Here is a 27,806-nt window from a genome sequence, read left to right as displayed (position 1 = left end):
GTATCCCTTGAGTCTGCCATCCGAACAGCATTTTCCAGATGCTTATACCTGGTTGCCGTCTTTTTTGACTTACGCAAAGCATGCGACATGACCTGGTGATGACATATCCTTGCCACATTGTATGAGTGTGGTCTCTGGAGCCCACTCCTAATTTTTATCAAGAACCCTGTTGCTTCATACTTTCCATGTCCAAGTTGGTGCCTCCCATAGCCCCCCCCCCCCCCCCCCCATATCCAGAAGAATGGCATCCCACAGTGCTCTGTATTGAGTGTCTATCTCTTTTTAGTGGCCATTAATGGTCTAGCAGCAGCTGTGGGGCCTTCAGTCTCACCATCCCTGTATGCAGACGATTCCTGCATTTCGTACAGCTTCACCGGTACTGGTGTTGCTGTGTGGCGCCTACAGGGAGCCATCTATAAGGCACAGTCATGGGCTTTAGCCCACAGTTTCCAGTTCTCAGCTGCAAAGTCGTGTGTTGTGCACTTCTGTCAATGTCGTACCGTTGACTCAGAACTTTACCTTCATGACAATTCACTCCCTATAGTGGAGACGTATCAATTCTTAGCACTGATTTTCGACACTGGATTGACTTGGCTTCCTGACCTCTGTCACCTTCATCAACTTAAGCACAAGTGTTGGCACCACCTCGATGCCCTCCGTTGCCTGAGCTACACCAATTGGGGTGCAGATTGCTCTACGCTGCTGCAACTCTACAGAGCCCTTGTCCAATCCAGAATTGACTATGGGGGTGTGGTTTATGGTTCAGCAGCGCCCTCAGCTTTGCATTTACTTGACCCTTGCGGGATTCGACTAGCGACAGGAGCTTTTTGGATGAGTCTGGTGACCGGTGTACTGGTGGACGCTGGGGTCCCTCCATTGCAGATCAAACGTGCAGCACAACTGCTAGCCAGTTATGTTGCACATATTCATAGTTCTGAACATCTGAATTACCATCTACTTTTCCCACCCGTGACAGTCCCTCTCACGCATCGGTGGCCCAGGTCGGGGCTAACGATTGTGGCCCGCTTGCGGTAACTGGAGTCCTTCACTTTACCACCTCTACTTGCAGTCCATTCACTTATGCCTCCATGGTGTAAGCCTTGGCTGCATCTTCGCCTGGACCTTTTGCGTGGCCCTAAGGACTCCGTTAACCCCACCTCTCTGCTGTCACTTCCTCTCAATTCTTGATGTGTTCCGGGGCTCTGATGTGATTTACACTGAAGGCTCGATGGCTGATGGTCACATAGGCTTTGTGTCTTTTCATGGAGGACATATTGAACAGCACTCCTTGCCAGTTGGCTGCCTCGTGCTCTTGACCACATCCGCTCATGCCCTGGCGCATTATTTCTCCTATGTACTGACTCATTGAGCAGGCTACAAGCTATCGACCAGTGCTACCCTTGCCATCCTCTGGTAGCAGCCATCCAGGAGTCCATCTATGCCCTGGGATGGTCCCGTTGTTTAGTGGTGTTTGTGTGGACCCCAGGACACATCGGAATCCCAGGCAATGAACTTGCCGACAGGCTGTCCAAACAGGCGATGTGGAAACTGCTTCTGGAGATGGGCATCTCTGAAACTGTCCTGCATTCTGTCTTACGTCACAGGGTTTTCCAGCTTTGGGAGACAGAATGGCATAACAGTATTACAACAAACTGTGTGTCATTAAGAATACTACGAAAGTGTGGAAGTATTCCATGTGGTTCTCTCACTGAGAATCAGTTGTCCTCTGTCAGCTCCACATTGGGCATACATGGATAACGCATGGTTACCTGCTACATTGCGACCCGAGGACCCAACTCTGTGTCACTGTGGCTCCCAAATGACAATTGTCCACCTATTGCTGGAATGCTCACTTTTAGCTGCTCTTCATCGGACTTTTAACTTTCCCAGCTCCTACCTATGTTGTTGGGTGACGATGACTTAGCAGATGCTTTAATTTTACATTTTATCCATGAGAGTGGGTTTTATACTTCTATGTAGGTTTTAGCGCATGTCCTTTGTCCCTCTGTGTCCTCCACCCTAGTGCTTTTAGGATGGAAGTTTTACTATGTTGCAGAGTGGCTGGCTTCTCCTTTTTATTCTCGTGGTTGGCCAGCCATTGTAATCTGCTTTCTTGTTTTACTCTCTTCTGTTTCTAGCATCTCTCTGATATTTTCTTGTTCTTATTTGTTCCTTTTAGTGTTTGTTGCCTTTCCTTCATTCTTGTGGTTTTTCCTTTCTTTCCATTTTGTGTTATATGTCTTGTCCGTTTTATTCTCACACTTGTGGCATTGTTTTATGAGGAACAAGGGATCGATGACCTCGTAGTTTGGTCCCTTCCTCCCCTCTTTTTAACCAATCAACCAACCAACCAGCACATAATAAGAGAAATTGAATACTTCTTTAATTAGTTCCTTCCAACATTATGATCCAATTTTCATTAACAACAGATCAGGAACAATTACATTTGAAGATGAGGTACAGGTTGACTAACATCTGGTATCAAAATATCATGCACCAAACAGAGAGAGTATTATTTAATGTAGTAGACTAACTCTAGTCAAGACTGGAAGGTACACTATAAGCAAAACTGAAAAATTTGTGCAACATGTACAAAAAATTCAAAGTTTCAGGAAGGAAGCTACGACATTCATTGCATAACACCATCCTTGCACCTTGACTGCAATTAACTTATTTTACTTCAAAGTATCGGACAGGTTCAGATATGGCAAACATTTTTAAATGTCTTCTAAATAAAAAGCCAAAGGCTCAGTTAGTATGTAGGTGCATAAAATTTTGTCACTGTGGAATTTATAAAACCAGAAGTAAAAATGTGTATCATATTATTTCAGTTACACTGGTGTGCCAAAATGTTTAGGTAAACATCCTGGAACAGAAAGCAGTTTTAGTCAACTCGCATGGATAGTAAATCTTGAGTATATGGGAACTGAAATAAAACCAATGGAGAAAAATTTGATATAACAAAGCATGCTTCTGTTTGAACCTATACTTAGGCTTTATTGTTAGCTAAGAAACATCAAGTGATCCCAGTGATAAACTGTAAAGTATGTAAATCAGTTTTCTCCCATTATTTCAAACATGAGACCAGTAAATGAAATTGGCCCTTTCTGTTGATACATCCCATGAAATTGGCAAACTGAATGTTCTGTAATTTTATTCACAGTGCACTGAAAAAAATTACATCACATTTTAAATAGCAGCTTCTTTGGCACCTAAGATTCTGAGTAGAAATGAGAAAACTTGTCACTTCATCTCCTCTATTCTAATTGTCTTTTCATAACAATTCCTAATATTTGCAAGTATCTGAGAAATCAAATTTTATTTGCTTTGCTTCTGTGGATGAGAATTCCTGAAATCATGAAAGGTCCCAACACTTTGTAATTGTGGTCTCATACACACCCTTCAGATCTAAGAAAGGTGCAAACAATTCACTGTGTGTATCAGCTAAAAAATGACATTCGTTTTTGTAGGTGTGGTATAATAAGTAATATAACTTCATTTGAAAGATCATGAACATATCTTGCTTCAGAAATAGCATTTATTTGCAGTGCAGGTCTCACAGATGAAGTTACAGTTTGTGAGGAAACAAACAGCCAATAGTTCCTTGATTGTGGGTTAATTGATTTATTTCCATAGGAAAGAGTAGGAGGTCACTCCATTCTTCCTCTCCCCTCCCTCCCCTTCTCACTCCCCTCTCTCCCCTTCTCTCTCCCTCCTAATGAAAGTGACAGAAAATACCAACATGCATTACCTTTACTGTTGTACTATACTAACATGGGTATCGAATTTCATGGAGAGAAGGTCAGCTGAATACTTGCTTTACTGTTTCAAAACTTCAAGTTATACAACTGTTTAGATTTTGATTGTTTATTAACATTATAATTAATTTTATGCATTCCATTTTTATTTATTTATTTCACCATATGTTAGTGATATCATGAGAAACATTTATCGTAGTCTGTATTCTCTGGTGTAAAGTATTTATGATCAGAAATTATACCAGTGTTAGTGGAAAATGTTTACTCATTATGTACCTGCCAGTGGTAATTTTTTATTGTCAATTTACTTAAAAAAATTACATCCGATGAGTTATAGAAAATGAAACAAAGTGTGAATGTCTTGCACATCTTATTCTTGTGGTCTCTAGATATGGTAATAGCATGTTTAAACAATAATGTCATTAAATGAAGAACTTAAGCTGTTTGGCCACATCTCTCTAGAGTGTCCTAAAAGAATGATACTAAAAATTTGCTTGCAAAATGATTGTCTTATAAATTTACAGTGTGGAAACTTGTTGATTTGCCTGCTTTTGACTGATTTTGTGCAAGCTTTGGGTGTTATAGATGTTTCCTAATTAATTCACTGTTTCAGATTTTAAAAGTGTGTGCTGTTGCTTTTGATGTTTTAACACAATGTATCTTTGTTTGCTATCATCACTGTAAGTTGCAATTACATTTACCTATCTCACTGTTCTTCCCTTACTAGTTAAATGCATCTAACACCAGTGTTCCTTATAATAGTATAACTTTCACTGTGGAATGCATGCTACTATATGCAACAAAAGTGGTATGCTGCATGGTAAATTCCCAGTGTCTCATGTTAATCTGTTGTATACTTTGATGTGCAGTGCATAATTATTATTTAACGACCAAGAAGGAAATCTACTTTTGCTCTTAATAGGTGATTGGCTTTCACTCACACATCAGGTGCACATCATTTTGCTGAAAATGAGAGGAAACACATTAATGCCCTGCACACACATCGCTCTTCTTCCTTCTGTGTAATGTACTAGTAGTAGTCTACTTTCAGAACACATTGGGTCCATTCTTAGAGTCCCTGTTTCCAGTTTCTGAAGGATGTCTTCCTATTAAAAGACAAATACCAGCTAAAACTGTTTTACACTGTTCAAAATTTTTTTCCCACAACTGTATTGTTCTTTTAATATTGATCTTAGTGTTAAAAGATAGACCAAATCTGTTTTGAAAGTGGTGTATGCATTTGTAGACAACTATAATTTTACCCTCATCCGTATGTGTTATCCATTTTTCAGTTGAGCCTGGCTCTGCTGAGACAGGTATGTGTTCGTAAAGTGTGGCTGACAAAATTAGACATAAAATGAAAATGCACAGCAAACATGCCATGAAACATTGGTTTCTGTAGCCTTTTCAGGAAGCTTCACAATCAGGAGCACTCTGACTTTTCCTTATTCTTTTTACAGTGTCGTAGTACTCATATTTTATTTATACATGATTTACCTGCTTTCTTACTCATTTTCAGTTTCGAGCACATCCGTACCAATAACACTTCCATTTGCGCTATTGAATTAAAGCAGACAAAAAGTGTTTATGGCAAAGCATGTCAATGCATGCAGCTTGTAAATTCAGGGGTGCAGCTGCCAATGACTTTAGTGTGAAAAGCAGCATAATTTAAATCTAAAGAGCTTATATATTTTTTTTACTTATTTAAATCATATCTCATAGATTCCGTGTCAGCCAGCTGATCGTGGATCTTTCTTTATGACACAAATGTCGTAGTTAGTAGAAAAGCTATAATCTACCCTCTGAAATAGGATTTCACACGGTTAGAGATCGACCAAGATCACAGTGTAATCATACTTTGGTTGAGGAGTCACCAAGGCATTTGTTACTTATGTCTTAATATTTCAGACTTGAAATTTCAAGCAACAACCTGTATTGCCGTAACACCATGCTTTTTGAGCTGTATGTTGTGTGGTGTAAGACATTCTCTATAATTAGGGGCAGGAAAATTTTGTGAAAACAGTAACACAAAAATACAGATTTTAGTGAAATAAAGTGAAATCAGCTATTTATACAGGATTCCATGGAATTTCTAATTTTCCAGCTAAAAATGTTATATACCTGAGGGTGGCATTTTTAATATTGGTAGCTGATAGTTATTAAATGCTGAAATCACATTTTCACAGCTAGTATCCTTGAGACCCCGGAGTAGGTATTAAAATTCATGGAGAAGAAGTAAAAACTTTGAGGTTCGCCGATGACATTGTAATTCTGTCAGAGACGGCAAAGGACTTCAAAGAGCAGTTGAACGGAATGGACAGTGTCTTGAAAGGAGGATATAAGATGAACATCAACAAAAGCAAAACGAGGATAATGGAATGTAGTCAAATTAAATCGGGTGATGCTGAGGGAATTAGATTAGGAAATGAGACACTTCAAGTAGTAAAGGAGTTTTGCTATTTGGGGAGCAAAATAACTGAAGATGGTCGAAGTAGAGAGGATATAAAATGTAGACTGGCAATGGCAAGGAAAGCGTTTCTGAAGAAGAGAAATTTGTTAACATCGAATATAGATTTATGTATCAGGAAGTCGTTTCTGAAAGTATTTGTTTGGAGTGTAGTCATGTATGAAAGTGAAACATGGACGATAACTAGTTTGGACAAGAAGAGAATAGAAGCTTTTGAAATGTGCTGCAACTGGTTTGAGAAAGAAATTTCGCTGTGGAAGGAAATCAAACTGTTTGGAGTGTAGTCGTAAGGTTTTAATCATCACCTCTGAGAAATAGTTACATGATTATTTTATTTTTTATTTTTTTGAAGGTAAATGTTCAGTCATGGTACGCATTGAAATCCCTACATCATAGTGCCATAGATGCCTTTCTGAAGCTGAAACAGAATGGTGTACCCACACTGATAACATGGAGATTAGCTGCTCAGCTTTGTTTTAGCTCCTCTGGCTGCATGCTATGATGTGGGAATATCAGTGTGTATCAGGATTGCAAACATTTAATCCTCAAAAACATTGTGTAACTTTATTTTTTCAAGATGCTAATTAAAAATTTGTCTACACCTCATATAAGTTCTTGATTGATCAAAATTTTGTAGCTGTGGTTAACATTTTGGAAAGTGAATGTGGCTTGTCAGTAAGTAAACTTCAGGACAACTGAATCTTCATGATTTCATAAAATTGCCATAATGCTGATATAGAGCTTGTCTAATGTCATGTCAAAGCTCTCCACTTCATCTCCATGAAAGCACATTTTCAATTGTTTTCTCAAGAACTCCAAGTATTACTACAAAGTTATGTACCAGGTTATGTACTAGAATTTTTTATGTTTTAAAATTGGCATAGTGACTGTATTATAACCAGTGAGATTCAGTGGACACTGGCAGATGCTCTCTTAACAGAAGCACTGGGACCTAATGCTCAATTCAGTATGCATGTTATCCTCTTGCTTTTTACCTGTATCTATATTTAGAATTTTGTTCTTTGACAAGTGCTTAGTTTTTGCCAATTGCCTTACATGTCCTAATTTGCCAATTGTCATTCTTTCACCTTTGATCCTTCCCAATGGGGTTGTTAAGTATTGTTTCACATTTGGGAGCAGTGGATTTCAAACCCTCATCAATTTGTGTTCTGTTTTTTTTTTTTTTTTTTTTTTTTTTTTTTTTTTTTTTTTTTTTTTTTTCCCCCTAAACTGATTAAGATGAATATCAAGAAGGTTCTTATGTAAAGGTCTTGACCAGTTTCCTTCCCCATTCTTGGCCTTCCCTTGTGCATGGTCTCTGATTACCTGGTTGTGAGCTGAACATTCAACTTTAATCTTTCTTCCTTTTTCCAGATTGACTGATTTACTGTTAGATGGTTCCTCCTCAATTTATAAGCAGGAACTATGTAGTGTTCATTTGATTAATGCTCCTGGAATAACTGTAAGAGTTTCTACTTGCAGTCCATTGATATATTTGGTTCCAATATGATAGGCCCCTAATCACTTCAGTAGAGCTGCTAAAGCCCAAATCAAATACAGTAGATCTTTGGAAATTTCTGAGTGTTTGAGCTGTCCCTGTAGCCTGGCTGCTGCAGCTGGCTGATGTCAACCGCTTCAGTTTTACCTGTAGGATTGTCTGAAGAAAGTGATGTATGAAATATCAGCAGAGTCTGCTAACGACTTAGTTTCAAGAATATATGCTGCATGTGAAGATATTTGCACTGTGCCCAGTATCTTTGAGTGAGTCAATGTCAGCCTTGCTGCGGTGTTGGATACAGGCATTTTGAATACGTTCTGTAGTTTTATTTTCCTTCTTGTAAAAATATCATGAACAGCAACATTTACTCCTTGGAACTTTATTTATTCCCTGTCTTAGTGAATATTCTTAAGTTTCTCTTCTTCTTTTATTTGCATTTACATTTATTTTCTTTTAAAGTAAATAAAAGTATTGCAATCTTAAACCTGTGTTATTATTCACTGAATGTGTGTGACTGCTGCAACCTCCAGAAATGATGAGGGGAAGAGCTGCTACATAGGCAGACATCCCATATAACTTTGAGGTTGTTAGTGTTATTTTGTTACACTCTAAATAATAACTAACTTTAAGAGATTTTTAGAGGGTATCATGAGAAAGTAACTGAGAGTAGGATCCTTTGTCTGAAACAGTCACACAATACATAGAGCATCGAAATTATAGAAGCCAATACCTGCCTACATAGCTGCCATCTTCTCCACCAGACATGGCATATATTCCTGACGACATCCTGCATGGCCCTTCAAAGTTTTATCTGTTCGTTGCGCCCTGTGTCTCTAGGGCAGGTAACGTTTGCAAATGTTGTTGAATGTCCTAGTTGTGCTTCCAAGTAGATTCACAGCATCACTTCTAGATTATGTGTGTTGCAGTTTGCAGTACTGTTGTGTATGGATATGCATGTCTTACATGGATAAACCATTTTATGTAGATTAGTAAAAAATTATAATAATGGTAACAATAATGAAGATCACATTTTAGTGAAATATATGGTGCTGGAAGCTATCTTGATTCTGTGTTATTCTAGAATTTATGCAAAGAATTTATTCATTGATTAAATCCTCTTGATCACATTGGTCAAAATATTCTAATATCATAATCAAAGAGAAATGAAGACTGTGATCATTTGGATCCATCCCTACACCGTAAAGCTGTCATATTCAGGAAATCATCTTTTTCATTAGTTGAATCAGGAGTACCTGGCACAAACATCAAGACTGTAATAAGATGATTTGTCATATTTTACCCTAAATGTTTGCTGAAACAAATGTGAAACACAATCTTACACTGAGGAATCAGGAACTACAACTTGAATACAAAATATAGTTATAAGCTTGTCTCATAGTGTGAGTAACAGTGTGACTGAGCTAGAGTCAAGTACTGTAGTGTAAATGTCAAACATGTAAGCCACTTTATTTCAGAGTGATGACTGCAACTATATTTGGGAATCTTTATTGGAAAAATAAAATGGAAATGGGTCACTGTCAAAAATATGTAGATTAATAACGAAGGTAGTAATCAGATTGAGAGATAGTAGAAGAGAAGGAAGTTTTAAAACCTATTCTAGAGTGTAATACATTTCTGCCCCATACAGTTAATTTAAATATATAACCCTCATATTAATATTTCTGACCTTTTAAATTTCTCTTCCTAATGTGGGTATTTGCGAGTTCAACAAAGATGATTTGTCCCTTAAATATATAATCAGGTACTGCCTTCCAACTGCCTACTTTTTACAATAATATAATCTGTTGTACACACTTCATCATCTTAACTTTGCCCAGTCTCTCTTCACTTTTTCAATGCATTACCCTTTATTTTACTATTTTCTAGTGCCTGTATAGTTTCCATTCAACTTTTTGTTTACTTTCCCAAATTTTGTGTTGATTCTAGTAGTCTTTATGAGGTCAGAACCCTCCCTTTCAATAGTTATTTTCTGTTTATAAATAAGAAGGCATTTAGTGATAGCTTTCTGATGGCTCAACTTGGATATATGTCTATTTTTTGGCATCATGTTTATTTTGTAAAACATTAAATGAAGCAATGTTTCAGACATCAGGCTGAATAGGTATCATCCAGGTCACTCTCCAAAATCTCTGTGAAAGTGTTAAAACATGGTATTTTGTGTGTGTGTGTGTGTGTGTGTGTGTGTGTGTGTGTGTGTGTGTGGTGTGTGTGTGTGTGTGTGTGTGTGTGTGTGTGTGTGTGTGTATGTGTGTGTGTGTGTGTGTGTGAGAGAGAGAGAGAGAGAGAGAGCAAATAGCTAATACACTTATAAAAGCATGAAGTACCACAAAGGAGTTATACAAATTGCTCACAAATTGATATTCCTATGGGTACAATAGAAAAAGCAAAATTGTAAACTTTGGCAGCCAGTGGATGAACGTGTGATGCTGCAGCACCATCTCACTGCGTAGCTGGCAGGAACAGTAAACATAGTAAACAGGGGACATGTTGATACTAGGGCATTAATTATTTGCGAATTTAATTCCATGCCATTGGACTGTAAGTATGCTTCACAGACAGGTGCGTGATTAATATATGCAGATGTCAGCATTTGAGAGAGAGTAATTGGGCTCAAAGAAGTCAGTTGGAGTAATCAGCACATCAGCTGGCATATGAATGGGAGTGATGCCATTATAGATGCTGTTGGCATGAGTTGGTGAACTGTAGTAACACGATTCATGTTTCTGTTGCACGTCACATAGTGTAGACTGGGAACCGTCTGATAGGCCTGCTCGATGTGAACTGACTGGGCACCGTCTGTGCTGCCTGGGTTGTTGTTGTTGTTGTTCCGCCGGCAGAGGTCGTGGCCAAATTCTCGCGTGCCCTCTGGTGGACGGGACTTTACTTGCGGCATCTACTGTCCATGACACGTCATGCCGATGTGCGCCTCCCGCAATCTTTCTGGTGGCTACTGCACTCCTCCTCCTTCAGGGGGTGAAGCCACTGTGACAGAAGGTGGAGCGTCGTGCAGTAGCGATGACCTACACGTCCACTGGAAGGCTGGAGTCGAGGGGATCTGCCAAACCTTGAGCCAGAACTTTTGAATATGTCTGGAAGTGATCCACACAAAGAGGCCCCTGCCATCCCACCACCAGAGCGTGGGACAGAACGGGCAACAATCCGTCGAACTCCGGATCCTGGTCCACCTTGGGAGGGGCAAGACCCAGAGGCGGGGACGATGGGGAAGGGCCGACCACAGGTGAACCAGCGTCCGGAGAAACTGGGCCTACGAGGGGGCTGGCTCTCGACGGGGCATCTCTAACGATGGCGATGCCAGTGCTAGAGCTACTGGAGGCCACCAAGGCTGAGAACCATCGCAGTGGGGCGGAGTCACAGGTGGGAGGGGCGGTAGCATCCCCTGAGAAAACAACATGGGTGCCAGCGATGTGGAAGCCGGCACCCGAGGGGTCAGAGGGTGGGTGTCCAAACGTGGACGTAGCTGATTTTGGTGACGACATACCTCCTGGTCCCCCGCCTGCAAGGTATAGAGTCGGCAGCCATTGCGACGGAGGACCACCGCCGGTATCCGACATGGATTGCGACAAAATCCATGTGCCCATACATACTTACTTGGTGGAAAGCCGGGTACCCCGCTTTGTGAAGACTGGCGAGGACCAGGCCAGAGGAAGTGCAGCAGAGTCCTAGGTTGGCACCCGTGGAGGAGCTCTGCAGGGCTGCGTTCTCCCATCGGTGTGGTCTGGTATGCCGTTTGGAAAAACGTCAATGCCTCCTCCGCAGGAAATCTGTGCACATATTTTTCATCTGCATCTTAAATGTGCACACCATGTACTCGGCTTCCCCATTCGATTGTGGATGAAAGGAGAGAGAGCAAAGGTGCCAAATACCAAAGCGCCTACAAAAATTCTGGAAGGTCTGTGAAATAAACTGAGGGCCATTGTCCGATACCAGGGTGACTGGCAGACCTTCCACAGAAAAGATTTTTGCTAGTGCCTGGATTGCAACTTCTGAAGTGGTTGAGGAGCAGCGGACCACATATGGGAATCGAGAATAGGCATCAATGACAATGAGCCCAAAGCCATTGAGAAAGGGGCCCGCAAAATCTGTGTGAACGTGTTCCCATGCCTGGGTTGCAGACGGCCACGAAGAGAACACTGACCTGGGAGTCACATGTTGGCTCACACACTGGGAACAGGCAGCTACCAAGTGCTCAATTTCTCTGTCAATACCGGGCCAGTACACATGTCTGTGAGCCAAGGTTTTAGTACGGGAAACACCCCAGTGCCCTTCATGTAATAACGTGAGGACCTCCCTTCGCAAACTTGCAGGAACAACCATGCGAGGAGCTGTATCATCGGTACCCAGAAGGAGAACTCCTTCCAAGACTGAGAGGCAGTCTCATAGAACAGAATAATTATGAAGAGGGTTTGAGGCCTGGCCTGGGGGTCACGATGACCACCCCTGCTGAACGAGGCGAACTACTTGCCGGAGAACCGGTTCAGCTGCCGTTTCCCTGGCGACTCTAGAACTAGTGATCAGGAAGCCATCAACCGCTTGGTGGAATGCCACATCCAAATGAAAACGCATAATCTCCTCCTGATCGAACGTAGGATCCCGGCCCACCAGAAGACAGGAAAGTGTGTCGGCATTGGCATGCTGTCCGGTAGGGCGAAATTGAATGACATAATGGTACTTAGAGAGGAACAACGCCCAGTGCTGCAGTCTGTGGGCCGCCCTATCCGGAATCTGAGAGGCGGGGCCAAATAACGATATTAATGGCTTATGGTCAGTGATTAACTGAAACTTCATGCCATACAAGAAAAGGTGAAACTTGGTAACAGCATAGACAATGGCCAAAGCCTCTTTTTCCACCTGGGAGTAATGGGCCTGCGCAGGACTATGAGTTTTAGACGCAAACGCCAGTGGCTGCTCGGAGCCATCCACATTGCGATGGGCCAGGACCGCCCCCACCCCACACTGCTAAGCATCTGTAGCCAGGACCAACGGCTTATTGCGGTCAAAAGTGCCAAACAAGGTGCTGACGTGAGGAGGCCCTTCAACGAGGTGAACGCTCGCTCGCATGCAGGTGACCAATCAAAAGGAACACCCTTGCGCAGAAGGCAGTACAGGGGGCAGGCTATGGTGGAAGCCCTGGGAATGAACCGGTGATAATAGGCAATCTTGCCTAAAAATGCTTGTAACTCCTTCAGCGAAGCGGGCTGCGGAAGGTCAATGATACCTTGGGCCAAACTTCCTAGAGGCTGAATGCCGTGCCCAGAGATGGTGTAGCCCACATACTCAATGGACGGTTGGAAGAAGTTCGACTTACACAGGTTGCAAAGCAGGCCCACAGACCTGAATTTGAGCAAGAGGGTTGTGCAAGTGTTCCTTCGTGCTGTGGCCCGTGACAATTATGTCATCCAGGTAATTAATACAATGAGGGATTGTCGACGTGACGTGCTCAAGATAATGCTGAAATATCGCTGGAGCACTGGATATTCCGAAGGCCAACCATTGGTATTGGTAAAGGCCAAATGGGGTGTTGACGACTGCCAGCTGTTTGGAGTCCTCATCAAGTGTTATCTGATGATAAGCCTCCGAAAGATCTATTTTCGAAAAGTATTGGCCTCCCGCCACGGCGGAGAACAATTCATCAGAACGATGCAAGGGATAGGTGTCCACCACCAATTGGGAATTAATGGTGGCCTTGAAATCGCCACAAAGACGTACTTTTCCCGAGGGTTTCCTGACAATAATGAGGGGCGAAGCCCACTCACTAGAATTAATGGGAAGAACTACCCCGAGGGCTGTCAGCCAGTCTAGCTCTGCTTTTACTTGAGGGCGGAGAGCTAAGGGGATCTGCCTCGTGCGTAGAAAACGCGGACGAGCCGATGCCTTCAATGTTAAGTGAGCTTCAAAGTCTGCAACATGCCCCAGGCCCTCCTCAAAGATACCCTTAAAGTCAGAGATCAAAGATTCTAATGATTGATAGGGAACGTCTTTGGACACCAACTGTATGGTGTCTGTGATAGAAAAACCGAAAGCTTGAAAGGCATCCAATCCAAAAAGGTTAGCGGAGCTCACATCACTGACAACAATAAAAGTAAAAGGCCGAGTGACTGATTTGTAAGTAAAATTGGTAGTGAATTGACCCAGTAGGGGAATGAACTGTTTACCATAACCCCGTAGACACCAGTAAACTGGTGCCAACGGGGGCGACCCAAGGTCAGAGTAAGTTTGTGCATTCAACAAGGAAACTGCCGCGCCCGTATCTGCTTGCAGTAGTAATCGGTTCGATCAAACTGACACCTCGATAAAGAGTTTGTGTGCTGATGCATCGGGAACCTGGCCCGATGAAACTTCGTGAATGTCAACGTCGATGTCCTCTGTACCTGCTTCCTTTGATTCTTTTGAGGCTGAGTGGCAAACTTTAGCAGTGTGTCTTTGTTTATTACATTTGCAACAAACGGCCCAATGCTGGGGGCACTCTGACCGATCATGATGTATATAGCACGACGCACAGGATGGTAACAGGGGCCGGCGGCCTGAAATCTGTTTACGCGCCATCCGGGAGCAGCCGTAACGGCCGGATTGTACTGCTCGCACGTCGTCCACACCGGACACAGTGGACGCGGCCGTGCCGCCCTGAACCGCCGCGACGTCACACCACGCTTCCAACTGTTGATCTGCGGCATGAGAGACTTCATACGATTGAGCAATGGACAGGACTTCCTCAAGCGAAGGGTCTTCCAACTGCAAGGCCCGTTGCCGGACCTCCCTATCTGGGGCCGAACAAACAGTGACGTCAGACACCATAACGTGGGCATATGACTCTCGCGACTGCTCCGTGACAAAATGACACTTGCGACTAAGACCGTGCAGGGTAGCGGCCCACGCCGGGTAAGACTGATGGGGCTGTTTCTTGCATTGATAGAACTCGACCCTAGCCGCCACAACATGCGTGTGGCAGCGATAATATGAAAACAGCAATGAACACAATGCGTCAAAAGACAAGGACAAGGGTTCCTGCAAAGGCGCCAGCTGCCACAAAACTTGATATAGACAGGGAGATATCCAAGACAAGAAAAGAGCATGACATACCTCTGCATCGGCAACATGAAACGCCTGGAAATGCTGCTGAAGGCGATGTTCATATGCGTGCCAATCCTCTGCTGTCTCGTCATACGGGGGAAAGGGAGGAGGGAATGTCGCTGGAGCAGACTGTGTGGAGTGCAACACCGGAAGCACTTGTTTCATGGTGGCCATGAGCTCCGTCTGCTGCTCAATCAAAACCCGCACTAAATTCTCCATGCCTTGGATAAGCTGTGAAACCGGAACAATGACGCAACATGTGAAAGAGCGACCCTACTCATCGCCAGTTGTGTAGTAACATGATTCATGTTTCTGTCGCACTTCACATAGTGTAGACTGGGAACCGTCTGATAGGCCTGCCCTATGTGAACTGACTGGGCATGGCCTGTGCTGCCTGGGTTGTTGTTGTTCCGCTGGCAGTGGTCGAGGTCGAATTCTCACGTGGCCTCTGGTGGACGGGACTTTACTTGCGGCAACTACTGTCAGTGACACACCATGTCGATGTGTGCCTCCCGTGATCTTTCTGGTGGCTGCTGCATGAACCATGACCAATCACAGCATCAAAAAGGATATCGTTGACCTAGAGAGACAACAGAATATGAAGACCATGCAATCATAAGAGAGGCTTCATTGACTAGAAGGATCATTGATAGGCAGCTCAGAGAAAGGAGGCTGATCTCACCATGCTACTTGCACTGACTACCATTGGCCTTTGTACACCAACAAGCCCATTTGAAGCGGTGTCGGGCACATTTGACCTGGAATATCATTCAGTGGAGTAGAATTGTTTCTAGTGATAAGTCCAGCTTGGAGCTGAGCCCCAATGATGAGCAAAGAGATGTCTTGAGATTCCTCAATAAACCTGACCGTCGCCTACCATATGACCTGAAAACTATGGTGGTGGTCTGAGGTACCATTTCATTTCATAGCAGGCCCACTTTGCTTGACATCTGTGGCACCTTTACAGCACAGTGCTACACTGATGTCATTGTACACCCTGTTTTGTAACCATTCGTGGCAAGCGATCCTAGGCTTACATTTCAGCAAAAAAAAAAAAAGTTCACACTCACTCATCAAGAGTTTCTACTGCTTATCTATGAGCTTATGAGCTTGCCAAACCCTACCTTGGCCAGCAATCCAATGGAGAATGCTTGGAGCATTATGGGCAGGGCCTTCCAGCCAGCACAGGATTTTGATGATATAATGCACCAACTGGACAGAATTTGGCATGATATCCATCATGAGAACATCCAAATTTATCAATCAATCCCAAGCTGAGTAACTGCTCACATAAGGGCCAGAGGTAGACCAACACATTATTGATTTGCTCAATTTGTGAACTCTTTCTCTTGAATAAATTATCCTTTTTTTCTGAAATTGTAATCATTTGTTTGTATGTGTATATAACATCTACTGATTACCATCCCATTCAGATAATCAATTTGTGGTATGTCTTTTTTTTGTCTTAATCTATATTAAACCGAGGTTGGGGATGAGTGCTGCGTATCAAACCATGGAAAATACATATTAGGAATGGCATATGTCTACAGATTTCCAGCAGGAATAGACACTACATAATTCATAATCAGAGTGAACTAGAAGTTGAAATGACTCTCAGTAAAAAACAGGAAAAAATGTCAGAAAGCAGGGTGGAGAAAGAGCAAGATTACAACTAAATTAAAAATCATTCTTAAATGAGTCCATGAGTGCTGTGTAGTGTGGCAGCCAGCAAATTCTGCTACAGTGTATGATGACAGGAAGGAAATTGAAGGGGAGATTGCTGATGTAACGATAGTGAGAGTCTAAGCAGTAGTTAAAAAAGTGGTGCCTTTTTTTTATTTTATGTTCAAATTGTGTTAAGCTATTGAGACTTATGGTAAATGATTCATGCAGTGAGCATTAATAACACTATTTAATAATGTTAGACACTATTGTATTAAAATAAAGTTATTTTTTAATTTCTGTCATGCAGGTTGGATCGTCTGTGTCTGGTTCATGCCCTTCACCTCCTTACACAGCAGAGTTTGACTATGACTGGCTGAGCCATCGTGTCACTCTGCAAGTTCGTTTTCCGTCTGAGGGTTGCTTTCATGCATCCGTTTCCTACCGTGGCACTGAACTACGTAATGGGGACTTCGACATTATTGTTTTAAGTGGTTAGTATATCTTTTTATTATCAGCTTCAATAATTGCCATTATTGCTCCTCCAATTTACCCTTCTTTCAACCCCCACCTCCACCACCTTTCCCTTGTGAACCCAGATTTTAGCTTCATAGGCATTACGCGTAATATATATTAGAGGAAGCAATATAATAACAAAAATAATTAATTTTTGACAATATAATGTAACTGGATAAATAAAAAAATCTATTCTCACACACACACACACACACACACACACACACACACACACACACACACACACACACACACACGAAGGTTTAATTTATGCAAACCATTAGTTCCTTCTTCCAGCAGAAGAGTTGAAGGGGAAGGAATAGGAGTGAAGGAAAAGGATTCAAGAGGCTTAGGAAAAGGGTTACAGCTCAGAAAAGTCACCCAGTACCCCGAGTCAGGGGAGACTTACTGGACACCATGGGAAGGAAAGACTGATTGTGGGAATAGCACTGGATGAGATTTGGAAACCTAAGAGCTGAAAGGTGAAAGACAGGATAATATGCACAACAGAAATTACTGCTAAAACGTCATGAACAATTTAATAAGAGTGAAAAGCTAAGTAAATTGTTTGTTACAGAGGTGGGAGGGGAGATGGCAAAAAATAGACAGGTCAGAAAATGAAAGAGGTAGAAAACTATAATGGAGTGAAAAAAAGGAGTAGTTATTTTGGAGAAGTGCTGAGACAGAAAGAATTAATGTAAGTTAAATCCAAGTGGATGGCAAGAGCCAAGGACAACTGTAGCGCATGTTCCCACCTGTGGTGTTCTGAGAAACTGGTGTCTGGGCGAAGAATCTAGATGACGCATGTGATGAAACAGGCACTGAGATCATGACAAGTCCATGACTTCCTAAATCAATGCCCTGAAATGAGATCCATTCTGTCTTAAGATTTTGATCACCGCATCTAGAATAGCTTTTTGTCACCGTCCCAATCTGTGCAGTATCTTTATCAGACCCTATGCTCCTTCTGCACCCATCTCCCTACCCCATGGCTTCTACCCCTGTGACCACCCCCACTGTGGGACTTTCTCTGTGCACAGTCCTACTGTCACCTATACCAGCCCTGTAACTGGTAAAACCTGTACTACCGAAGGGAGAGCCATCTGTGAAATGACAAATCATATGCCAGCTGTTATGTAAACACTGTTCAGCCTTTTACATCAGCAAGATTATCACTCACTTATCAGTTAGGTTGAATGGACATAGTTAGATGGTGTGTACCAGCAACACACAAGATGGCACTGGTAGAACAGTGCAGTGACGCTTCAGTTTCAGCTGAAAGGCAGTTTAATAACACTCTGCATGTAAAAAATGCAAAAAACATGTGATTAAAGGTATCCCCTGTGTGAAATGTAACTTCTGGTTACACAAAAAGAGTGCAAATGTGAATCTCAAGTTTGTAAATAATGATATTAGGTGGTCATGTCATAACTGTGTTAGTGATGAACATTAAGGTTTTCTCAACACGATAAATTTGAAAGACAAAGTTATCAAGTTACTGAATAGTGACACTGAGTCTCTTGGAAAAGAAATAGTAATCTTAAAGCAAGAAAATGTGAAGCTATTAAATAAAAAAACCTTTATAGATCGGTGGGAACAGTGAACCAGTGGCGGAAAATGGCTAAATAAGTAGTCAAACTCAAAATGTTAAAGTGATATGCAAACAAAAAAAAGTGATAATAATAACAAAAATCATGTAGAAATAGTTACAAACTATTTTGAACCTAGAAATAAATATAATGGATTGCAGTAACATACAAAAACAAAGGAAGAAAGCATCAAGCATGTGACAAACAAAGTACTCCAAATGACTTCTTAATGACTGGCAATTCACTAATTAAAAATGTTGCTGTACTCAACACTAAAATTGATGTCTGCCGAGGGATAGCTATACATCAATTAAATAATCACTTCAAGAATATACAGACAACTAAACAAAATGTGTTCCCACTGGTAAATCACAGTGAGATGTTTTCATCCATGTGGGTATGAAACTGCTGCAAAACAGCAGTGAAGAAGAGACTGTAAGCAAAGGACAAAATCTGATCTGGATGGCAAAAAAAGTTTACCCAGCATCAAAATTAATTATAAGTAGTATCTTGCACAGAAGATTGGTAATAATAAATACGTAGACAGGAAAAACAACTGCATCAGATAGCAGTGCAACAGACTTGGTGCAGTTTTCAACGATTCAAATAAATTTATTGGTGATAAATCTTTAGCACAAGGTGGGCTGCACGTAAACAGGCTAGGATTAGCACCACTCAGCAATAAGTACATTGATATTTGTAAGATCATACTTAGTAAGGGAAACTAGTATGCAGATGTGATGGTGTAAAAATTGATAACAAAGTTGAAACGAAAATATACAAACAGTGTTTCAAAACAGATGCCATTAGGAATATTTGAAAAACAACATTCGTAATGCACTTGAAAGTGAATAGGTTAAGTTCAAAGTATACACATGGCAGAGAAACAAAATGTAATGACTTGCAAATAATTTGTCAGAAATACCAAATATCAACATTGTGTGCTTGAATAAACACTGGCTTACAAAGAATAGTATCAAAATCTTAAATAGCCATTTGCAGAAGTAATTTAACACAAGGATGATTGTGCATACCTGTGGGAAGATCAATGGAATATAGAACAAGATTTGATTTCGATTCCCTTAATGAAGAATGTATATTTGAACGCTGCTGCGTAGAGTTAGGGCAAAATATTGTAATTTTATCTATGTACAGAATTCCATGCGCAGAAATAACAAAACATTTTTTATTGAAATTCCAGTGTCTGTTGCAAAAACTTCAAAAAGAAACCAAGAAAAGTGTCATAATAAATGCCGATTTGACATAGATCCAGCCTGTGAAGCCAACAACTCGACAAAATTCATTGATATGATACAGACATCAGGTTTCAGGCTAATTTCACTGATTTTACTTGAGTAAAATAAATGTCTGCAACCTGTATAGATAATATTTTAACCAGTTATACTTACAATGAGGCAAATAAGTTTTGTTTAGATCTAGGCCTTTCTGATCTTTGTGCTATATACACTACTGGCCATTAAAATTGCTACACCAAGAAGAAATGCACATGATAAAGAGGTATTCATTGGACAAATATATTATACTAGAACTGACATGTGATAACATTTTCACACAGTTTGGGTGCATAGATCCTGAGAAATCAGTACCCAGAACAACCACCTCTGGCTGTAATAACGGCCTTGATATGCCTGGGCATTGAGTCAAACAGAGCTTGGATGGTGTGTACAGGAACAGCTGCCCATGCAGCTTCAACACAATACCACAGTTCATCAAGAGTAGTGACTGGCGTATTGTGACGAACCAGTTGCTCGGCCACCAATGACCAGACGTTATCAGTTGGTGAGAGATCTGGAGAATGTGCTGGCCAGGGCAGCAGTCGAACATTTTCTGTATTCAGAAAGGCCCGTACAGGACCTGCAACATGCGGTCCTGCATTATCTTGCTGAAATGTAGGGTTTCGCAGGGATCGAATGAAGGGTAGAGGTCGTAACACATCTGAAATGTAACGTAAACTGTTCAAAGTGCTTTAAAGCGTACAAGAGTATGGCGACGACGAATACACGCTTCCAATGTGCGTTCACCGCGATGTCGCCAAACACGGATGCGACCATCATGATGCTGTAAATAGAACCTGGATTCATCCGAAAAAATTACGTTTTGCCATTTGTGCACCCAGGTTCGTCGTTGAGTACATCGTCGCAGGCACTTCTGTCTGTGATGCAGCGTCAAGGGTAACCGCAGCCATGGTCTCCAAGCTGATAGTCCATGTTGCTGCAAATGTCGTCGAACTTTTCGTGCAGATAGTTGTTGTCTTGCAAAGGTCCACATCTGTTGACTCAGGGATCGAGACGTGGCTGCACGATCTGTTACAGCCATGCGGATAATTTACACTTCATCTCAACTGCTAGTGATACGAGGCCATTGGGATCCAGCATGGCATTCCGTATTACCCTCCTGAACCCACCGATTTCATATGCTGCTAATAGTCATTGGATCTTGACCAACGCGAGCAGCAGTGTCACGATACAATAAACCACAATTACAATAGGCTACAATCCGACCATTATCAAAGTCGGAAATGTGATGGTACGCATTTCTCCTCCTTACACAAGGCACCACAACAATGTTTCACCAGGCAATGCCGGTCAGCTGCTATTTGTGTATGAGAAATTGGTTGGAAACTTTCCTCATGTCAGCACATTCTAGGTATCGCCGCCAGTACCAACCTTATGTGAATGCTCTGGAAAGCTAATTATTTGTATATAATAGTATCTTCTTCCTATCAGTTAAGTTTCACATCTTTAGCATGTCATCTTCATGGTGTAGCAATTTTGATGGCCAGTAGTATATATGGAGCTCCCAAAAACAATAGAACCTTGCTCAAAAAAATCTACACCAAATGCCTGTTCAGCGAAGAAAATATGACCTTATTGCATGATAAATGTATTTCGTGTACTGAAAATTATGCTACTTTTGTGGAAAAATTTCTACAAGTTTTTAATGAAAATTTCACTCTTACTGTACATTATAAAAATGTAGGAAATAAAGTAGAGTGGATTACTTGTAACAGTAAAAATCTCTACTGCAAGAAAAAGACTGCTACAGGGAACTAAATCATAACAAAAGTCCTGATTTTGTTATCTATGTAAAGAACTACAAAAATATTTTTTTTAAAAAGTTGTGAAGGCAGCAAAAGAACTGGCAAATAATGGATTTATTTTGGATAGTGATAACAAATCGAAGGCATCACGGTCAGTGAACAAAGCTAGAGACCATGATATTTCTGAAATCAAGGTAGAAGATAAAACTATTGTAAACCCTGCTCAAATTTATGAACTATTTAATGAATTCTTTATAAATGTAAACAGATCAAACATCAATGTAGAAGATAACCCAAATAAGGTAAACGTCTTCAAAAGTGGGCAATTTGAAGATGAATTTTTCAGTACCCACATTTTTTATCTAACCATCTGTCTGATACACAGAAGGACTTCATTCCACAAATACCCTGCCACCACAGTAGTTGTGTCTGGAGGAGAAAGATCGGCCTCAGTTGCAACAAGTAAGGTACCTCCCACTTGTTCACTCATAATTTCAGCAATGGGCAACACCTTGGATCCGAAATTGTAGAGAATGGGCACAGCTGTACAGCCAGTGCCTAAATACACACTCCTCCTAGAGATCTAAGTCGCCAACACTGAGTACCACTTGCTCTCAGTTGAGGCCAGACTAGGCAGATGCGGCACATCGGGAAGTTCCGTAGCATCAGGGTTCATATGTGACTCTGGTAAGATGAGAGGTTCCACAGCTGACATCCCAGAGGCCCCTTCGTTGCTGCAGCACTTGACCTCAGCCTGAAGCTTGTCAACAGTGGTGAATGAAGTTTACAACTTTTTTGTGTACTGTGGCCTCTTTCCTCACCTGCATACACAACAATTACAGTCCCTAGACATATTTAGCTATTAATTAAATTGAATTAAAATTGTGAAACAATTAAAAGGCTCTAAAACTATCTGTTTATATAGTTTAAAGAACTGAGACAATAACTATGGCTAAATCTGGTTAGGTACGTAGATCAAGGACACTAACATTTGTACAACATGCAAAGAATTTTAGAAAAATTGTAAACACTACTCGACACAGACTAGTAGATAGTTACAGGAAGGAAACAACTAAATTAAACACTGTATACATAATATTTGTACTGCTGTCTGTCATTTGCTGGTCTGCACCTGGAGTTTATTGTTTTAAGGGCAGTGTCAACAGTAATCTAAAATTTCTCCACACAACTTTTAATTTAATTTTCTATGCTACCACAATAATGAAACAAATTTAGTATGCAGAATTGCTTAACATTTGTTACTTTCTCCTTTTTTAGGGAAATAAAGTGGGTTTCCTGGACTGCTCTACTTAAAAACTTACTTTCCCGTGGAAACATATACTTGTAGGAGTTGTAGAGAACCGGAATTGTATTGCACAAGTCATCTTGAATATAGTAATGAACAATGTACAGAGCATATCAAATGGTTCCACTTAATTAACTTCTATTAAAAATAATAATAATAATAATAATAATAATAATCCCCGTGGAGGCCCGGGAAAAGAATAGGCCTCCAGTATGTTCTGCCAGTCGTAAAAGGCGACGAAAAGAACAAACCACTAATAGTGCTAACCCCCCCTTTTAGTGTGATTAGTTGGTTCAGGACACAACTAAAGAAGCTTCAGACAAGAGCCGTCATGGTCGTGGATGACGCTTGAACCCTATGGCCGCCCACAATGGTAACGACACTGCTAGTGAACTGGAAAATGATTTAAATCCAAATAGAGGTGTTTTGCAGGATATGCTTCCTGCAACCACCCTAAAAGGAAAACAAAGACAGAGGATGAGATGGTCAGATGAAGTTAAACGACACCTCATGTTCTGTTATTACCAAGCAACAAACCTAGGAACCAACACTACTGGATACAGATCACAAGTATACACAACGTTTATTACCAGATACCCAGAATTAAAATTTTTAACAGAACAATGACTAGCTGATCACATCCGTGTAATAATCAAAAATAACAGGATACTCCAGTCAGAAGTAGAAAACATCAAACAACAAGTACAACAAATACTGGAACAAAATAATGTGAAATCAAAAGAAGAAGAAAATACAGTAATGGACTCACACATCCCAAAGCAAACAAACAAAGAACAATACGCATCAATTAAAGAATCAGAGGAAAACAAAATCTTAAGATTGCCACCAGAACAAGTACAAATAGAACACGAAGTGACACACATGTTAGATATAGAAGAAAAATTTCAGCTGACATATATAGAATACAAAGACACAAATACAGACATTAGACCATTCTTGCATAGACCGCCAAATAACCCACAAGTCAAAACAACAATAAAAACTATCAACACAATCATACACAACAAAATAAATCAAAGCACAACTATGGAAGAGTTACAACTACTGGTTTATATAGGAGCACTCACTACACTAAATATACATACTAGGCAGAGATCAGAACCAACCAACACACAGAAGAAACCCACAAAACCAGAATGGCAACACAGGCTGCAGATCAGAATAGAAAAACTGAGAAAAGACATTGGACAGCTAACACAATTTATAAGACATCAAATGTCAGAAAAAAACGAAAAAGGTTAGGTAAAATCTCACAACAAGAAGCGGTAGAGCAAGGGAAAACACACTAAACAAGAAGATTACATATTGGATAACCACAGCGACTGCATAGAAGCGATGGAAAAAACAGATGCCTATAAATATCTAGGATACAGACAAAAAGTAGGAATAGATAATAAAAATATTAAGGAAGAACTAAAAGAAAAATATAGACAAAGACTAACAAAAATATTGAAAACAGAAGTGACAGCAAGAAACAAAACAAAAGCTATAAATACTTATGCTTACCAATATTGACTTACTCATTTGGAGTAGTGAAATGGAGTAACACAAACCTAGAAGCACTCAATACACTTACACGATCACAATGCCACAAATATAGAATACATCACATACATTCAGCAGCAGAAAGATTCACATTAAGCAGAAAGGAAGGAGGAAGGGGATTTATCGACATAAAAAACCTACATTATGGACAGGTAGACAATTTAAGAAAATTCTTTCTAGAACGAGCGGAAACTAGCAAAATACACAAAGCAATCACTCATATAAATACATTGGCTACACCACTGCAATTTCATAACCACTTCTACAACCCTTTAGATCACATAACATCAACAGATACGAAGAAAGTAAATTGGAATGAGAAAACAGTACATGGCAAGCACCCGTATCATCTAACACAGCCACACATCAATCAAGACGCATCCAACACATGGCTAAGAAAAGGCAGTATATACAGTGAGACGGAAGGATTCATGATTTCAATACAAGATCAAACAATAAACACCAGATATTACAGCAAGCATATTATTAAAGATCCCAATACCACAACAGATAAATGCAGACTTTGCAAACAACAAATAGAAACACTAGATCACATCACAAGTGGATGTACAATACTAGCAAATACAGAATACCCCAGAAGGCATGACAATGTAGCAAAAATAATACATCAACAGCTTGCCTTACAACATAAACTTATAAAACAACATGTTCCCACATACAAGTATGCACCACAAAATATACTGGAGAATGATGAATACAAATTATACTGGAACAGAACCATTATAACAGATAAAACAACACCACATAACAAACCTGACATCATACTCACCAATAAAAAGAAAAAATTAACACAACTAATCGAAATATCCATACCCAATACAACAAATATACAAAAGAAAACAGGAGAAAAAGTTGAAAAATACATCCAACTGGCTGAGGAAGTCAAGGATATGTGGCATCAGGATAAAGTTGACATTATACCAATTATACTATCAACTACAGGAGTCATACCACACAATATCCACCAGTACATCAATGCAATACAGTTACATCCAAACTTATATATACAACTACAGAAATCCGTAATTAATGATGATGTAAATAAAATAGAAAGAAACTTCCACATGGGAAAAATATATTAAAAACAAATATTCCAAGACTTACCAAGCGGGAAAGCGCCGGCAGACAGGCACATGAACAAAACACACAAACACACACACAGAATTACGAGCTTTCGCAACTGGCAGTTGCTTCGTCAGGAAAGAGGGAAGGAGAGGGAAAAATGAAAGGATGTGGGTTTTAAGGGAGAGGGTAAGGAGTCATTCCAATCCCGGGAGCGGAAAGACTTCCCTTAGGGGAAAAAAAGGACAGGTGTACACTCGCACACACACACACACATATCCATCCGCACATACACAGACACAAGCAGACATATTTAAAGGCAAAGAGTAAGGGCAGAGATGTCAGTCGAGGCGGAAGTACAGAGGCAAAGAAGTTGTTGAAAGACAGGTGAGGTATGAGCGGCGGCAACTTGAAATTAGCGGAGGTTGAGGCCTGGCGGATATCGAGAAGAGAGGATATACTGAAGGGCGAGTTCCCATCTCCGGAGTTCGGATAGGTTAGTGTTGGTGGGAAGTATCCAGATAACTCGGACGGTGTAACACTGTGCCAAGATGTGCTGGCCGTGCATCAAGGCATGTTTAGCCACAGGGTGATCCTCATTACCAACAAACACTGTCTGCCTGTGTCCATTCATGCGAATGGACAGTTTGTTGCTGGTCATTCCCACATAGAAAGTGTCACAGTGCAGGCAGGTCAGTTGGTAAATCACGTGGGTGCTTTCACATGTGGCTCTCCCTTTGATCGTGTACACCTTCCGGGTTACAGGACTGGAGTAGGTGGTGGTGGGAGGGTGCATAGGACAGGTTTTACACCGGGGGCGGTTGCAAGGGTAGGAGCCAGAGGGTAGGGAAGGTGGTTTGGGGATTTCATAGGGATGAACCAAGAGGTTACGAAGGTTAGGTGGACGGCGGAAAGACACTCTTGGTGGAGTGGGGAGGATTTCATGAAGGATGGATCTCATTTCGGGGCAGGATTTTAGGAAGTCGTATCCCTGCTGGAGAGCCACATTCAAGGTCTGATCCAGTCCCGGGAAGTATTCTGTCACAAGTGGGGCACTTTTGGGGTTCTTCTTTGAGAGGTTTTAGGTTTGAGGGGATGAGGAAGTGGCTCTGGTTATCTGCTTCTGTACCAGGTTGGGAGGGTAGTTGCGGGATGCGAAACTGTTTTCAGGTTGTTGGTGTAATGGTCGAGGGATTCAGGACTGGAGCAGATTCGTTTGCCACGAAGGCCTAGGCTGTAGGGAAGGGACCGTTTGATATGGAATGGGTGGCAGCTGTCAGAAACCTCAACCTCCTCTTATTGCACACAGACCCAGTCTCTCCCATCTACTCAATCTCCCACTTCCAGCTCCACTCCCCCCAACACCTCAAAATTCTAGTCAACACAATCTGGAACCACAACACCCCAATTCAGTAGTTAACCTTTCCTCCAAACCCCTCTCCCAATCCGAAACCTCTGTTCTATCCAAAGGCTTCACCTTCAGCCCCACTCCCAGGTTCAACCAAACTGCCCTTGTCAAGGATTTACTGTCCTACACTCGTAGTCTCTGCTGGAAATATCACTTTGCCACGAAGAAAAACAATCCTGATCCCACTCCTAATGATCCAACTCCCCAAGACACTATCCAAATTGAACCCTGCCTGCAACAGTTCCGTCCTCCATCACAGTGGAACCCACCTCCTCTTCCTCAAAATCACCCTCTCCAAACCTTCCAGGAATTTCTCACTTCCAGCCTTGCCTCTCAATCTTTCTTGAAAAACCTTAATCCTACTCACAACATCACCACAGCCGAATCCCAGGCTATCCGTGATCTGAAAGCTGACCGATCCATCATCATTCTTCCGGCTGACAAGGGTTCCACGACCGTGGTACTTGATCGTCGGGAGTATGTGGCTGAGGGACTGCGTCAGCTTTCAGACAACTCTACATACAAAGTTTGCCGAGGTAATCCCATTCCTGATGTCCAGGCGGAGCTTCAAGGAATCCTCAGAACCTTAGGCCCCCTACAAAACCTTTCACCTGACTCCATCAAACTCCTCACCCCACCGACACCTCGCACTCCTACCTTCTACCTACTTCCTAAAATTCACAAACCCAAACATCCTGGCCGCCCCATTGTAGCTGGTTACCAAGCCCCCACAGAACGTATCTCTGCCTACGTAGATCAACACCTTCAACCCATTACATGCA

The 27,806-nt window shown here is 41.4% G+C and overlaps 1 protein-coding gene across 7 annotated transcripts in view; it reads left to right on the top strand.

Moving 5' to 3' along the window:
• Positions 1–27,806, top strand: part of LOC126277953 (apoptosis-resistant E3 ubiquitin protein ligase 1) — a 616,553-nt gene that overhangs the window by 512,658 nt on the left and 76,089 nt on the right. For 4 of the 7 annotated variants that reach the window (XR_007550628.1, XR_007550629.1, XM_049977564.1 and 1 more), the window contains exon 7: positions 16,806–16,989. Coding sequence is in view for 4 of the 7 variants with exons in the window: in XM_049977564.1 (XP_049833521.1) it covers positions 16,806–16,989 (184 nt within the window). In the remaining 3 variants the exon portion in view is untranslated. Of the gene's footprint in view, positions 1–5,050; positions 5,075–16,805; positions 16,990–27,806 lie in introns of all 7 variants that reach the window. The other 3 variants (XR_007550627.1, XM_049977563.1, XM_049977565.1) reach the window with 1 other exon arrangement.

The sequence above is a fragment of the Schistocerca gregaria genome, chromosome 6 (genome assembly GCF_023897955.1).
Source record: "Schistocerca gregaria isolate iqSchGreg1 chromosome 6, iqSchGreg1.2, whole genome shotgun sequence".
NCBI lineage: Eukaryota > Metazoa > Arthropoda > Insecta > Orthoptera > Acrididae > Schistocerca > Schistocerca gregaria.
The sequence above is the reverse complement of the archived record's forward strand: the minus strand, read 5'-3'. Positions and strand labels throughout refer to the sequence as shown.